Here is a 14,587-nt window from a genome sequence, read left to right on the forward strand (position 1 = left end):
CTCACTATCTTTGTATTTTATCCTAATTTATCAAGGTGAGTCATCCGGACACGCGACTCCCAGCTGCGGGTTTTATACAGCACAGCACATGCGATGGAGTGGGATTTCTGAATGAAAGGGGAACATACAGAACAAACTCCGAAATGTTGTGTTTTTATTTTATTTTATTTTTTTCCAGTTCTTGTTATAAGAGTGTTTATAATACTTTAGGAAATGAAAGTGACTTCCCACGTGTGCTTTATGTAGCAGCTCAGCAGTGTCCGAGCTGTTCTCACTTGTCTTGATCTGGATTAACTGTTCAGTTGCGTTCACTTGATCTCATTTTATCGCAGTCACACTGACTTTCTCAATTATTATTTATTTTCTTTAACTATTTATTTTTCCTTGATTTCAGCGCATCTGTCCTGGGGTGTTGAGAGAGTGAACCTTTCTAACTGGAATGAATTTAATAAGTGAGTCATGTATTTATATTTACTTAATATTTTCATTGTATTATTTTATCATTTAAAATGTTTTTAGTTTGGTGCATTATAGCATACAGTACATAGGCTACAGTATACATTGTATGTTTTATATATATATATATATATATATATATATATATATATATATATATATATATATATATATATATATATATATATATATATATATAGCCTAATTTACAATATATATTTTTTTGGTATTATGTGTTTTATTCCCATAACTTACACTTTATACTAATTTAAAGCATAATAAAATATCCGAAGGATGTCATTGTTGGAGCTAGGTTTGTAATCATTGGCCGATACATAAATTAGTAGATGACAGAACATTAATCGGAAGCTATTTCGATAATCAATTCCTGTTGAAGTGATTACTTAGCTGGCAAAATTGGCAGAAATTCATTGGTTGTTTGCTTCTCAAATGGAATTTTTGCATATTTTTTAGTCCTCTATAAAAGTAAAGTGAAAGAAGACTTGATTATTATTTTTAAATGTTAGTCATCTCCACTTTATTGAATATCCTTTCACTAAATATAACTAAATATGTGAACTAGGGATTTGCGAGGAGCATTTTTCACAAATTTTTGCCATTTTATAGACCAACCGATCAATGAATTGATTGAGAAAACGATCCACAGAACAAACTGACTTGTTGCAGCCCTAGTTAAACGTTCAGGTGGCTCTTTGTCAGTAGTATTTTGTGGAGCAGGCTGTGTTCGTTTGATTAATTGATTGGTATTTTTTTTTATTTATTTTTTTTTCCTTGGATTGTTTGGTTTTTTGGTGGTTTGATTGGTTCCCGGTTGGTGGTGGGTTTGTGGTGTCAGGGGGAAAGCTGCAGTGGGAACAAACCTCTCCTTGTTCTTTCTGTCCCAGCAGCGGGAGCAGCAGGATAAAGCAGCAGAAATGGGACACCGCTTCCCAGGGAGGGCAGGTAGGCAGCCGCATTGATCATTGATGCTGATGGAGCTGCTTCAGGTGGCAAACACACAGCCAGAAATCACCGAAAAATCTGCAACGCTCACACCAAAACACAGGGCCCGAGAAAAGACAAGAACAAACCGTCACCTTGAAGGGCTTTTATCCCATTCATTTATATCCAGAATAAACTGCCAATATTTTTTCTACTTGCTTACGGATGTAGATTCACAGACAATTTATGCATAGGAGTAAATTATAAAATTTAAATATACACAAGGATGTAAATATATAAATAAACACTAGATAGGCTATTTTATGTGGGATGGTCTAGTTATAAATTCCGATTGTCAGCATTTTTGTATCATAGATTTTAAAAAGTGTCAGCCATTATTTGAAAGATTACTACAAATTGATTTTTAATTCAACACCAAAAATGTCTTGTCACTGACAGTCAATTTTAAGTGGTTTTATTGTGGTATTTTAGACTTATTCTCATTGTAAGAACTTGCGCTGGTTGAGTCCAAACAGTCAAACAAACATACACGTTAAGCGTCTTTAAAATAAATGTAGACACTGAAGGTGACACGTAACGAGATGAACTGAAAATGCGCCGTATTGTTCCCTAACCGATGCGCACTTCAGCACGCAAAAGTTAAACTGCTCCACATTTGTTACTCAGAAACAGACATGTTAGGGAGTCCCGGCAGGAATATACAGTAGCCGGTCTGTTGTCTCGCTCTTTCGCTATCGGAGACTCCATCAGCCTGAATGTGGTCACTGCTTTTGTCCAGCTTCCCTTTGGCTCAGACAGGCGTGAGAATCCGGTCCAAACTATGGGGGGTTAGTAAACGAACAAAGCAATTAGTAGCACAGGTCACAGGTTTAGAGAGCTGATCTATCTTTTAGACAAATAGATAGAATAGATAGATAGATAGATAGATACTCTGTATTTGTGTTTGACCTGCTCAGTATCAATATCTTCTGATACTAATCAGTGATTAATAATTCATCGTTACACACCCCTCATGCCCCCCTACCTTTTACTCTTTGTTCTTGCTCTTTCAGATGAAAGCCTTAGTTTGAGAGCTCAGGTATCCGTTGAGGCTCTAAGCGTAGAAACAACGTTTGACCGATGGTTTCTGAATGCCAGTATTTTTTTTTAAACCACAGCTGTTGATACTGTTATTTTCAGTATTTTCTGTTCAACATCTGACCGGCAAGATCAGATAGTTTTTTAATTGCCAAAATCGGATAATTTTCACGCCAAAATCGGATAATTCTCACGCCTAAATATTCCAGATATTCAGTAGTTTTATTCCGAGGCATCTTTCAAAATATAATCTTTTATTTTCAGCAGCTCTGCATGGAAAACTAAGGGAGAATTCACATTTTAGTTTTAGCAAACTACTTGATAAACATCCTCTCGCTGCATAGCTCATACAACAAAAAACATCCAAAATGGGGGAAACACAAGGGGGAGAGGTGGTGGAGGAGAGAGTGGGATGGGAAAGCTGGGTTGGAAGTCACAGAGGAGTCGTTAATGAAGGGTGGATGACAGCTCTTTTCTCTCAAGTCTCTTCTTTTCCCAGCGCTGCCTCAGCTCTATCCTCACCAGTACGGACTCTGGTTTGGCAACAACCAGCGTAATTCTGGGAGGAATTTGTGCCCCAACAAAACCTAGAATTGTAAAAGCTTTGGGTGTCTTACATTTTAATCAAATCTTTATTAATCCGTCATCCGAGAGCTGAGCTTGTTTTTCGGATTTGCTTGATTTTATATTAAACTCTTGGAATTAATTAAAAGAATCAGACTGCGTTGCGAGGACAAGGCGGAAATTGGGCCCTTGCTTTCTTTGCCAAACAGTGCCAATGTCCAATATGAAAATGATCAGATTTTAATATATTTGGTTGGAAGAGGCTCTGAAACATTGTTAGGTAGGATCAGGTTATGGCTGAATGACTCAATGATTGCAACTGTTGCATGAAATACCTGTTGATACAGTTTCTCTCCTTGAAGGACGTCCAGCCAGCAGCTGCTGCGTTAGAAACCAACATGTCTTCCTCCAGATATCCGCTGGTCAGCCAGACCGCTGCGTCCAACCTGACGTCCTCAAGCAGGGAGAGTACACAAACCTCCTCATGGACCCTCAGCTCTGACCAATCATCTGCAACCACAGCACCATCCAGCCCAACGCCAACCACCACAGCACACACCAGCCAAACCCCAGCTAGCACAGCATCAGCCAGCGAACCACCAACCACCACAACACAAACCAGCCAATCACCAACCAGCACAACATCAAACAGCGAACCACCAACCACCACAACACAAACCAGCCAATCACCAACCAGCACAACATCAAACAGCGAACCACCAACCACCACAACACAAATCAGCGAACCACCAACCACCACAACACAAACCAGCCAATCACTAACCAGCACAACATCAGCCAGCGAACCACCAAACACAACACAAACCAGCCAATCACTAACCAGCACAACATCAGCCAGTGAACCACCAACCACCACAACACAAACCAGCGAACCACCAACCACCACCACCCAAACCAGCCAATTACCAACCAGCACAACATCAGCCAGCCAATCATTAGGCAGCACAACCCAAACCAGCCAAACCCCAGTTAGCACAGCATCAGCCAGTGAATCACCAACCACCACAACACAAACCAGCCAATCACCAACCAGCACAACATCAGCCAGCCAATCATCAGGCAGCACAACCCAAACCAGCCAATCACCAACAAAAACAGTACCAGTCAGCGAAACACCAATCACCACAACACAAACCAGACAATCACCAACCACTACAGTATCACACAGCCAATCCCTAGGCAACTCAACACAAACCAGCCAATTACCAGGCAGCACAACACAAACCAGCCAGCCACCAACAAAAACAGCACCAGCTAGCCAATCATCAACTAGCACAGCATCAGTCAGTAAATCATTAGGCAGTACAACAAAAGCCAGCCAAACACCAACAAAGAAGGCTCAACCTAGCCAGTCACCAACCAGCAAAGCAAATTCCAGCCAATCACCAACCAACACAGTGCCAGTCAGCCAATCACCAGACATCAATGCACCAGCCAAGACCTTATCTGACCATTCAGCAGGCAGTACTACCAAACCTAGCCAATCATTATCCAGCCAAACACCATTGAGCCAATCAACAAATGGCTCAAAAACATCAAACCAATCATCACTCACTGCAACGTCTTCCAATCAATCACCAACCCCTTTGATAGCAGCTAATCAATCCATACACAGCTCAAAAACATCACAGCACATATCATCCAGCTTAACATCCCACAACCAATCCCTGACCAGCTCAGTACCATCAAACCAATCACCATCCGGTTCACCAGGAAATACAGTCAGCGGAGAAGAGCGTCAAGTTAACATTTCACTGCTCGCCAGGCAGGCGAAGGAAGCCCTAAGGTCATCGATTCGTAGGATTCAAGGTATGTTAATAAAGGTTTATGGCGAAGCCATGACCAGCCCCACTCTGCCTCTGATTGGCTTACCCTGATATTCTTACCCTAAACCTAACCAACCTAACCAACCCAACCAACGAAGGCAGCGCGTACCAGCCAATCAGAGGCAGAGTAGGGCAGGTCATTTATTCTCCATAGGATTCGTAATTTAGCGCCCACTTCAGTTCTGTGGGGAGGAGGTATTGGTTTTACTGTCCCTTATGAGACTACCATTTGAGGACACCAACGTCTGACATTTTTAAACCCTGCACATGTGGCTTTAACAGAATAGTTTGACATTTTGAGAAATATGCTTATTCACTTTCTTGCTGGGAGTCAGATGGACAGAAAGATACCACTATTAGCTTAGCTGAATTTAAAGACTGAAATCAGGTCCAAAGATAGAAACATAATACCACCATACAGTAGCTCACCTCACATTTTTGTAAATATTTCATTATATCTTTTAATGGGGCAACACTGAAGAAATTACACTTTGCTACAATGTAAAGTATTAAGTGTACAGCTTGTATAACAGTGTAAATGTGCTGTCCCCTCAAAATAACTCAACACACAGCCATTAATGTCTAAACCGCTGGCAACAAAAGTGAGGACACCCCTATGTTAAATTCCCATAGAGGCAGGCAGATTATTATTTTTGAAGGCCAGTTATTTCATGGATCCAGGATACTATGCATCCTGATAAAGTTCCCTTGGCCTTTGGAATTAAAATAGCCCCCCCACATCATCACATACCCTTCACCATACCTAGAGATTGGCATGGGGGACATTCCATAAGATCATCTCTCAATGCAAATCAAACCAGCTATTAGGCTAACTGACATAAAACCATGCCAATCTCTAGGTATGGTGAAGGGTATGTGATGAGGTGGGGCTATTTTAATTCCAAAGGCCAAGGGAACTATTTACAAAAATGTGAGGGGTGTACTCACTTTTGTGAGATACAGTATCTAAAGCTGTTTCATTTGTTTAATCTGATTACCAACTGAAATGTAAAAAATAACAATAAAAACAACTGCGCCTGTTCCTGCTGGTCACCAACAAACACTTCCTTAGTTATGCTAAGCTAAGCTAATAGCCAGCTCCAGACCTAGCGCACAGACATGAGAGTGGTATTGATATCTCATCTAGCTCTTGATGGCAAAGTAGAAGAAAGTGTTAATTGTTGATCTGAGATAAGATTCTCCACCATTCTAACAATATGAAACCCGTCCGCCAAGAGACCTTCACACCTTTACTTGTCAACATGCCACATGAGCTGCACACTATTACTTGCATTAGTACTGAATATTTGGCAGAAATTGTGTGTTGCAGAATCATTCATCAGTCATACTAACGTAATGGGTGATTGTGCTGCACTAAACAGTAACAGGTGAAGGAGTCCTGTGTCCTGAAACCCTCACAACATCAGCAGTTTTATCTGTTGCAGACCTGACAGGTGTTCTGGCTAAAGAGGTCCACATATTTCAAACCTCCTGATGCCATTTTTTAGAGTGCCAACAAGTTGTGTAATGTGGCTTTAAACAGAGCAACAAGTGATCCTTCTGTTTTACTTCCCCATCGCAGCGCGAACAAAAGGAAAGTAGCTTTTATCTGATTATTCGACCCTCCGCCCCCAACAAACCCCTGTATGGTACCTACTTGCGTGGGACGTGGCTGGCTGAACAGACAGCTGTAAGCCCACCGAGCAGATGGCGTTACTGCAGGATGAGGAGCCATCGTTTGGTGTTTGGTGGTGCGTTCAGTGACTGGAACATTTGTCGGGGGCCCCGCAACTCCATATGAGTGCTGACAGATGGCGACTTCTCCTTAAAGCCGAGGCCTGCAGATACGCATAGTTTGTCGTCTGTTTCCGTGGATATACAGAGACAATTTAGCGGCGGTTGAAAGAAACATAGAGTATTTCTGCTCTATAAATGTATGATCCTGTCTATTCTTCCCTACTGTTTACCTGTGAAATACTACATGATTAGAAACCAGAAATCCGTCACACATTTAATCAATTTTACTGCCTTTTTTTGTTTTTTTTTGTAATAATGTTAAGTCAGGTAAGACTGATGTCAGGTAAGATTCAGGCGAAATTTGTAGTGAAACACCATTAAATGGGAAAATTATTCGTCGGTGGAGACAACCTTATGTGTAACTGTTTGTTTTCTGTCAGCAGGGCCATGTGTGTTTCCATGTCTGAACGGAGGGCAGTGCGTTCAGCCGGAGTCGTGTGACTGCAGCTTGTATCAGGCCACTGGACACAGATGTCAGACAGGTAAACCATTGGAGTACATACATGTTTGAAATGAGAAAAACTATCATCATCAACCATTATAACATTATAAGAACTACAGAATTAAGGCTTATTTTCACAACATTAAATGGTGGTGATTAAACTATGTAAAATGAATTACTGTAAAGTCTTTTTAGTTTATTTCATTTTGGCATACTGCAAGTATGACCAATCTGTGGGGTTTGTGCGAAACACATTTAGCTCTTTTATGACTTATAATGAGGCCAAATAAAAAAAAGTAGAGTTGTTCATTTTGATTGTTCCTTTAAACTAAAGACATTCTGATTATTAATACAAAATATAAATTAACTAATAAATAATAATATATTATTATAGATGATAATAATGATAATGATCTCCACCGTTAACAGCTGCAGCATTACAACAAGTGATGAACACATCCACTTAAATAATGTATATTATTCTGAAATGGGCCATTGTGCATAATGAGTACTTTTACTTTTGGTACTTTAAGTATATTGTGATGCTAATACCGTTGAATGCAGCTACTTTTACTTAACCCTCCTGTTGTCCTCGGGTCGAATTTGAACCATTTTAGAAAAGATTCTACATCAGAAATTTGTGTTTCTTTCAACCAAATTGTCACAAAAAACAATAACGTGGATGGTTCCATACGACGCTCTTCACAAGTCAAATAAATGATCAGTTCACTACTTTCATTGAATTTGGGTGTTTTATTAAATTTATAGCATTTGAAAAAACCAAATGATAAAAGAACGTTGAAAAAAGTGACAAAAATGTTGGGGGAAAAAACAAAAAATGTCCGAAAAAAACGAAAAAGTGACCAAAACTTTGGGAAAAGCTTCAAAAACGTCAGGAAAAGCGACAAAAGCTATACAAAATGTGTGAATTTAAAATGTTGACCCAGAAAAAACAAAAAGTTGCATATTTGACGGGAAGGGTTAAATAAAAGATCTGAGTCCTTTCATCACTGCTCAACCTCGAACGTATATTTCACACTGTAAATATCTCATTCTTATTAACAAGTGATTTTGGTCGATCTGAAGTCATATTTTTGTGCAACAGGACACAACGCCCAGCAGGGTGAGATGCTTCCATCTGTTTCCAATACAAGTCGACTTCATTATCATTTTTCAAAAATGTTAGTGCAGTAATCTGCCTCATTCTGTCTTGTTTCAAGACAATGAGAACAATCGGCAGATAAAGCTGTATTAATCAATATTTCTGCTTTAATGTTTAAAGTTTTTCAGCGTTTTCTTCTGCCCCTTAATGACTATAATGTATTAATGAAGCATTTTGAAAGATGCATGGATCAAAACGATTTGTTAAGACATATATTCATTAATATAAGTGACATGACTCCCGTGTGTAAGTAAATGAGTTGACATTGTTCATGACATGAACTTAAGTGAAGGGTATAGGCCTAATCGTTTCCTTTGTCCCCCTAATCATCCGCCCAGTTCCGAATCCTGGCTTTGAGAGGGAGATGACGTGTCGGGCGTGGGGTCAGTACAACTTTGAGACCTTTGACGGCCTCTACTACCATTTCCCCGGACGATGCACGTACACTCTGCTGAAGGACTGCGAGGAAACCACCCAGGCCAGCATCATCGTCCAGGTTAGTTCAGATTTAGTCTCTCATTGCCAGACCTTCCTCCACAGCGCTGCGGAGGAGGGTCTGGCAAGTACTCAGAGAGTTCTGGGATGGGAGCGAAACGTGCTCTGGTTTATTGGCATTTCTTTAAAACAATCACAATCGTCTTGGCCGGCGTTAAGGGATGGTTGGAGCAACGGCGCCGCTGCCAAATAGCCTCGGGAAGGAACTTGTTTTGGTGGAACATGTGTACGTTCAAAAGTAGTTTTAGTCGTGCAACAGAAGACTCAGATAGGGCAGGTAGTCTAGCTAGCTGTCTGGATTTACCCTGCAGAGATCTGAGGAGCAGTCAACCATAGTCCTCACAAATCCACCGGAGGTTAGAACGCCAACACAAAGCAAGCGGAAGGTGACAGGACATCCGGTGGAATTTCCGGGGGTACCTGAACAATCCCGGACAGTCGTCGATATAGACTAGCTCAGACCCAACAGAACAAAATAAATCCTGCCAATAAGAAGCTGCCCAGAAGGTTCCGGTTCGACACCTGCTTCCAGTCGAGGAAAGTTTTGACTTGGTGACGTCCTGCTCTAAAACACACTCTCCTTTCTGACTCCTGTGAGGTTCAGTCTCAGCCTGAGGAGAAGATTTGCTCTGAAGATTAGTGAAAGCTATCTGGTTATTAGAGTCAATTACCATTAAATACTGCAATTATCCACTATGCCTTGAAAGCATCTGCAACAGACCGGGACTTTGTTCCCCTGAAAAGGACAGCAGATACTGTATATCTGTGTATGGGAAAACCAAACCGAACAGGGAACACAAAAAGATCCAAACACATTATGATTATCGATTGTACATAAATACCGGTATTTATGATAAGCAGCATCTCATCAACAAAAAGAATATATACTGTAGCTGCAATGCTGCAAATCCAACAACAAGAACACGTTAGAAGGAGATGAGATTTTCTTTGACAAACCCACACTTTGCTCAAGAATGTGTGTTACTTTCAGGGTCAAGTTTCAGCGGTTGAACCAGTCTTTTAGGGAGAACTGGGGCCTAAATTGTTCGTTGTTTCTTCATTTGCGCTCTACTGTAAATGGTAAATCATCTGCTGGTCTATTTGAAGTCCAAAGAAAGTCTTCACAGACTTGACATGATCAAAATAAAACTCTCTGTCAACATAACTCTCTTTAACTCCAAAACTGAAGAACAATCAGTCAGTTAAAGGGTTTCCAAAGGATAAACCTGGCATTGTTCTACATCTTTCAACAAATCTCATGAAAATATCAAGAATCAAGTATTTGCAAGTTAATCTTCATGATGTACTGAAATTAATCTGCATTAACTCTTAAAATGTGAAATATTATTATTATTATTATCATATTATTTCCACATTTGCAGGTCCACAATGACCTGGGCTGCAGCTCTGCCCCCTACGCCTGCCAACGATCTGTCAGCCTCTTCCTCCCGTGGGACGGAGAGGTTCGGCTGCACGCCACCAACGTGACGTTCAAGGGCCAAAGGTCAGCAGTGTAGCACAAGACACAACTGAACATCTTCACGTATCGGTACCATCTGGGTGGGCAAATTCTAGTTGCGATTTTTAAATTGCTATACATCCCTAGACTATATTTTGATATGATGAACAAACAACCTTTATAAGTATCTTAGTTGCCTTAGGTTTAAGATTGCATCACTTTTAATATGATATTGGCAGTTTGTGTGGTTTTTGGAAATTCTGCAAAGGTGCTAATAGGGGAAAATAACAACATGTCCAAAAAATATGAAAAGCTGCTCCTGTGGAAAGTCTATCATATATTAATTTACACAGATTGACCCTATAAACAATTTAGTATTGGTAAAGTTTGCCCACTCAGATAGTACTGATATCCGGTCCGGCCCAAGGACTGATATCGGGATTTATTATTTATTTCAGTTTGTCTAAGGCTGCTTGTTCCTTATATGCTTTATTTGGCATGAATGAAATGTGCTCTAAAGGTGTATTTGTATGTTTAAATTTGATATTTTATTTGTATAAATCTGTCGAAAGATTAACGCCGTATATCAGTCAGTGTGAGCGTCATATAGAAGGGAGGACTGGGTCTGATTTCGTGGCGTATTCACTGTCTCTGTCTTTAGTTTGCAGCTGCCTAATCACATCCACGACCTGCAGCTGGAGCAGATCTCTCAGTATGTTCTGGTGACGCAGCAGCACGGCTTCACGCTGGCCTGGGAGGGACACAGCGGCTCCGTCTACATCAAACTCAGCCCCGAGTTTGTGGGCCGAACCTGTGGCCTGTGTGGGAACTTCAACGCAGACGTCCAGGACGACCTGAAGACCAGTTATGGTACAATCATTTTGTCTGTTAGCGGATATTTACAGTCTAGATGACAGGGTTAAAATTGGGCTAAATTTAGTTCATTACAGCATTTCAATATCCGGTGTTGGAAAAAGTATTCAGATCTTTTACTTAAGTCAATTTAATGTAGAAGTATAAGCAGAACAATTTACTTAGTAGTATTTAAAGTATAAAAATGTCCCCTTCGACAGTTTTCTAAGTTGTTTTTTAACACAGTACTGACAAAAACATCAAGCAACTCTTTACAAAAAAAGAAGAAAAAAACTAAATGAAAGATACAGTAAATTAAATCAATGAAAAAAAAATGCCAAAATGGGCCAAAAAGTCTTTAGTTATAGTATGCCAGATTTTCCAAGTAATATACTGTATAAGGCCAATTTTCTACCGATACAAGCAGGGATTAACCCTTTTACCTAAACTTAGATATACCATATATTTTTTAGGGTGTTTTTTACCCCCTAAAACCTGTCTGCCCACCATGATGCAAGTTATATCCAATTGGACGCAGTACACTGGGCAATGTATGCAAATAATATTAAAGTAACAAAAGCTGTCAGATAAATGTAGTGGAGAAAAATTTAATATTTTTTTTCTGATATGTAGTGGAGTAAAAGTATAAAGAGGCATGAAAAGAAAATACTCAAGTAATGTGAAAATACCTCAAATTTGTACTTAAGTACAGTACTTGAGTAAATGTGCATTTCAGCACCGTTAGAACCTCCTTCATATTGAAATATAGTAATTTAAATGCAGCAAGAGTCACTTAGCCAAGTTATTAGTTGTAACAATGTGAATGTGAGAGCAGCTCAGCTTTAAGTTCTCTTCATCAACCTAAGCTACATCTTGGTGGATCAGATTAGAATCAGTAAGCACTTAACCATATCCAAATCCTGGTGTACACACATCCAGACAGATTCTAATCTGATCAATGCAACCACTTGAGGATGTGTTCAGGGGCTCAGTAAAAGCAACAGCATAGGCTTAATTTATAATAATCAATTACAATAATCAAAACTGAGCTTTTTTCAATGTTTTTGTTGCTTTTTAATGTTTTTTCGCGTTTTTTTAAATTTATTTTTTATTGACGTTTTTGTCGCCTTTTTTGATAATTTCTTCTCTTAACGTTTTTTTGTGCATTTTACATTTGTCGCTTTTTTCGATAATTTGTTCAAGGCTTTTGAGTTTTTTTTCCCCAAGTTTTTTGTCGCTTTATTTAATACACAATCTCAACCTTGATTCTGTGAAGTACTGTTACATTGTGTTAATATTACATTCATGTGTAATTCATATTTTACTGTTGTATTTCGGTCGAGGTGGAGCTGATATTTTTATACTGTTTGGTAGTTTAATATATTTTACATCCAAAACATGATACTGTTGTCATGTTTTATAAATGTATCATATGTTTTGTATGTCAAATATCTAAAGCTGTCAGATAAATGTATCACTTAAGTCTTTACAAGCAAATGTTCACAGAAGTCAGCTGTGATGAAAAGTATACGCAATTTAATTGTGATCTCCTCACTTCATTTCAGCAGAGCCAGGACTTTAAAAAAATAATCTTTATTTCTGTCTTTCCCAGGCGTGCTGACTCATGAAATAGAAATGTTCGGGAATAGCTGGGTGGAGACGGAGCCACACGAGGCCCGATGTCCCATGGTGCTCTCTGGCTTCTCTTCACCCTGTGCTGGAGTTGAAGCTCATGTCCTGCTGGTGAGATGTCCAATTAAAAAGTGTAGGCTTCCCTGCTGCAGACAAATGTTTATGCTTATATGTTCTGAGTTAAAAAAAAAACTATCTTTGTGTGTTTTGTGGCTGCAGAAAGTGGAGGAGGTGTGTGCTATGCTGCTGGATCCGCCATTTCTGAGCTGCCACGACTTTGTCAGCCCGCTGTCCTACATGGCCAGCTGCTCCAACGACCTCTGCATGTAAGTGCACCAGATTCAGGTCTGCCCATCCAGATCTGATTCAGATCATTTCGTCCTGATGGTGGCCCTTCATGAAACGTCAGGGTGTCACCAAAATCCTGGGGGTGGGAGACACTTAACAGATAGAGGCAACATTTATTCAGTAGTGCAAGAAGCTTTACAGTGGATGAATGCCATTCATTTGTCTTGCAGTAATTACAGCAGAATGAATGGTACTCATACTTCTCAGGCCACCGCATACTGTAGGTCTAAATCTCAAGGTTATTTTAGTCACACGTTATCTACTTGTCTGACAATTTCCATGAGAGTGTTTAAAGCCTCTAGGTGTGTTGGATTTGAACATTTCTGACTTTGGTGCCTCCTAGCAGTATTTTAAAATGCACCATGGGAGACAGCAATGTGCACTACCCTGTGATCAGAACTGAGGACATTGGCTCGGAGCAGCATAGCCCACACCCATTTTTATTGGGATTGTTTTATTTTTATGTTTAAAAAATTGACATACAGTTTTGTATAATCAAATAAAACATTTTTTTTTTTACAGAAGTACTTTAGTAACCAATTTAACATAAATAACATCCTGCAGTTGGTATTTTGAAAATCTCCAATTCCAGCTGCAGTTATGTTAGGCATGTGGTATTGGGCCTCATTCTTCTTTGTGTAGCCACTTGAGGTGCGTTCTGAGATTTCTTGGATTTTTACATTACAGTTTCCACATAGAAGCACTTTTTGTTGCTGTCTGGTTTAAAATGATCCCAATCAGCTTCATTGTGTCTTATGGTTGTTCAGGTCTGATCTTCCTTCTGTGAGTAACATTAGCCATGGAAGTCTGTTACTGTTAACTCATAGTAATGTGAAACAGAGACTGGCGATAAAGACAAAATTATTTACCGTGTTCGGACACAAATGTACTTCATCAAATGATTGCTACAGCCACAACAAACTTGAGCTATACTGCAGCTTCCAATTTAAAGCCTAGTTGGACAATTTACTCATTTATTAACTATGAGGGAGACACAGCTGGTGGGTAGTTATTTGTTTGAGCTGTACACAGTCTGATTAGTTAAGCGTACCTAGATCCTTTGGCCACAACTTTCCTGGCTCCTTTCAAAGAGTCCTTCTCTGTCTGTTTCTCTGATGAAGGTCGGGTCCCAACGGTGATGTGGTATGCCAGGTGTTGAGCGAGTACGCCCGGGCCTGTGCCCACGCTGACCACCCACTGCATGACTGGAGGCAGCACATTCCTCAGTGTGGTACGTTTTTTCCAGGTGTTTTAAACTGAGCCACAGAGGACCTTAAAAGCGGCATTTTTCTTTGGTGAATGCAGTGAACTTTTCGTAGGTTGATGGTGTGCAGATCAGGGAATTCAGCTGGTGTATTGTTTGGCTGGACTAACGTTATCCAGTGTAGAGGATACTCAATTAAAATAGAATACAGTGGCTAGCTAACTAATGTATAGGTCATGTACAGGACATCAAATTCATTTCTTACATTTTGAGTCTCTTTAACATAAAA

General features: G+C 39.8%; 1 protein-coding gene across 1 annotated transcript in view; it reads left to right on the top strand.

Annotated features, from left to right (window-relative positions):
- Positions 1–8,672: 8,672 nt before the first annotated feature.
- The window catches only part of otog (otogelin), a 71,831-nt gene continuing 65,916 nt past the window's right edge, over positions 8,673–14,587 (top strand). The window contains exons 1-6 of the mRNA XM_028577029.1: positions 8,673–8,804; positions 10,186–10,307; positions 10,924–11,132; positions 12,727–12,857; positions 12,966–13,072; positions 14,216–14,325. Coding sequence (XP_028432830.1) covers positions 8,673–8,804; positions 10,186–10,307; positions 10,924–11,132; positions 12,727–12,857; positions 12,966–13,072; positions 14,216–14,325 — 811 coding nt within the window. The remainder of the gene's footprint in view (positions 8,805–10,185; positions 10,308–10,923; positions 11,133–12,726; positions 12,858–12,965; positions 13,073–14,215; positions 14,326–14,587) is intronic.

Source organism: Perca flavescens, chromosome 1 (assembly GCF_004354835.1).
Source record: "Perca flavescens isolate YP-PL-M2 chromosome 1, PFLA_1.0, whole genome shotgun sequence".
NCBI lineage: Eukaryota > Metazoa > Chordata > Actinopteri > Perciformes > Percidae > Perca > Perca flavescens.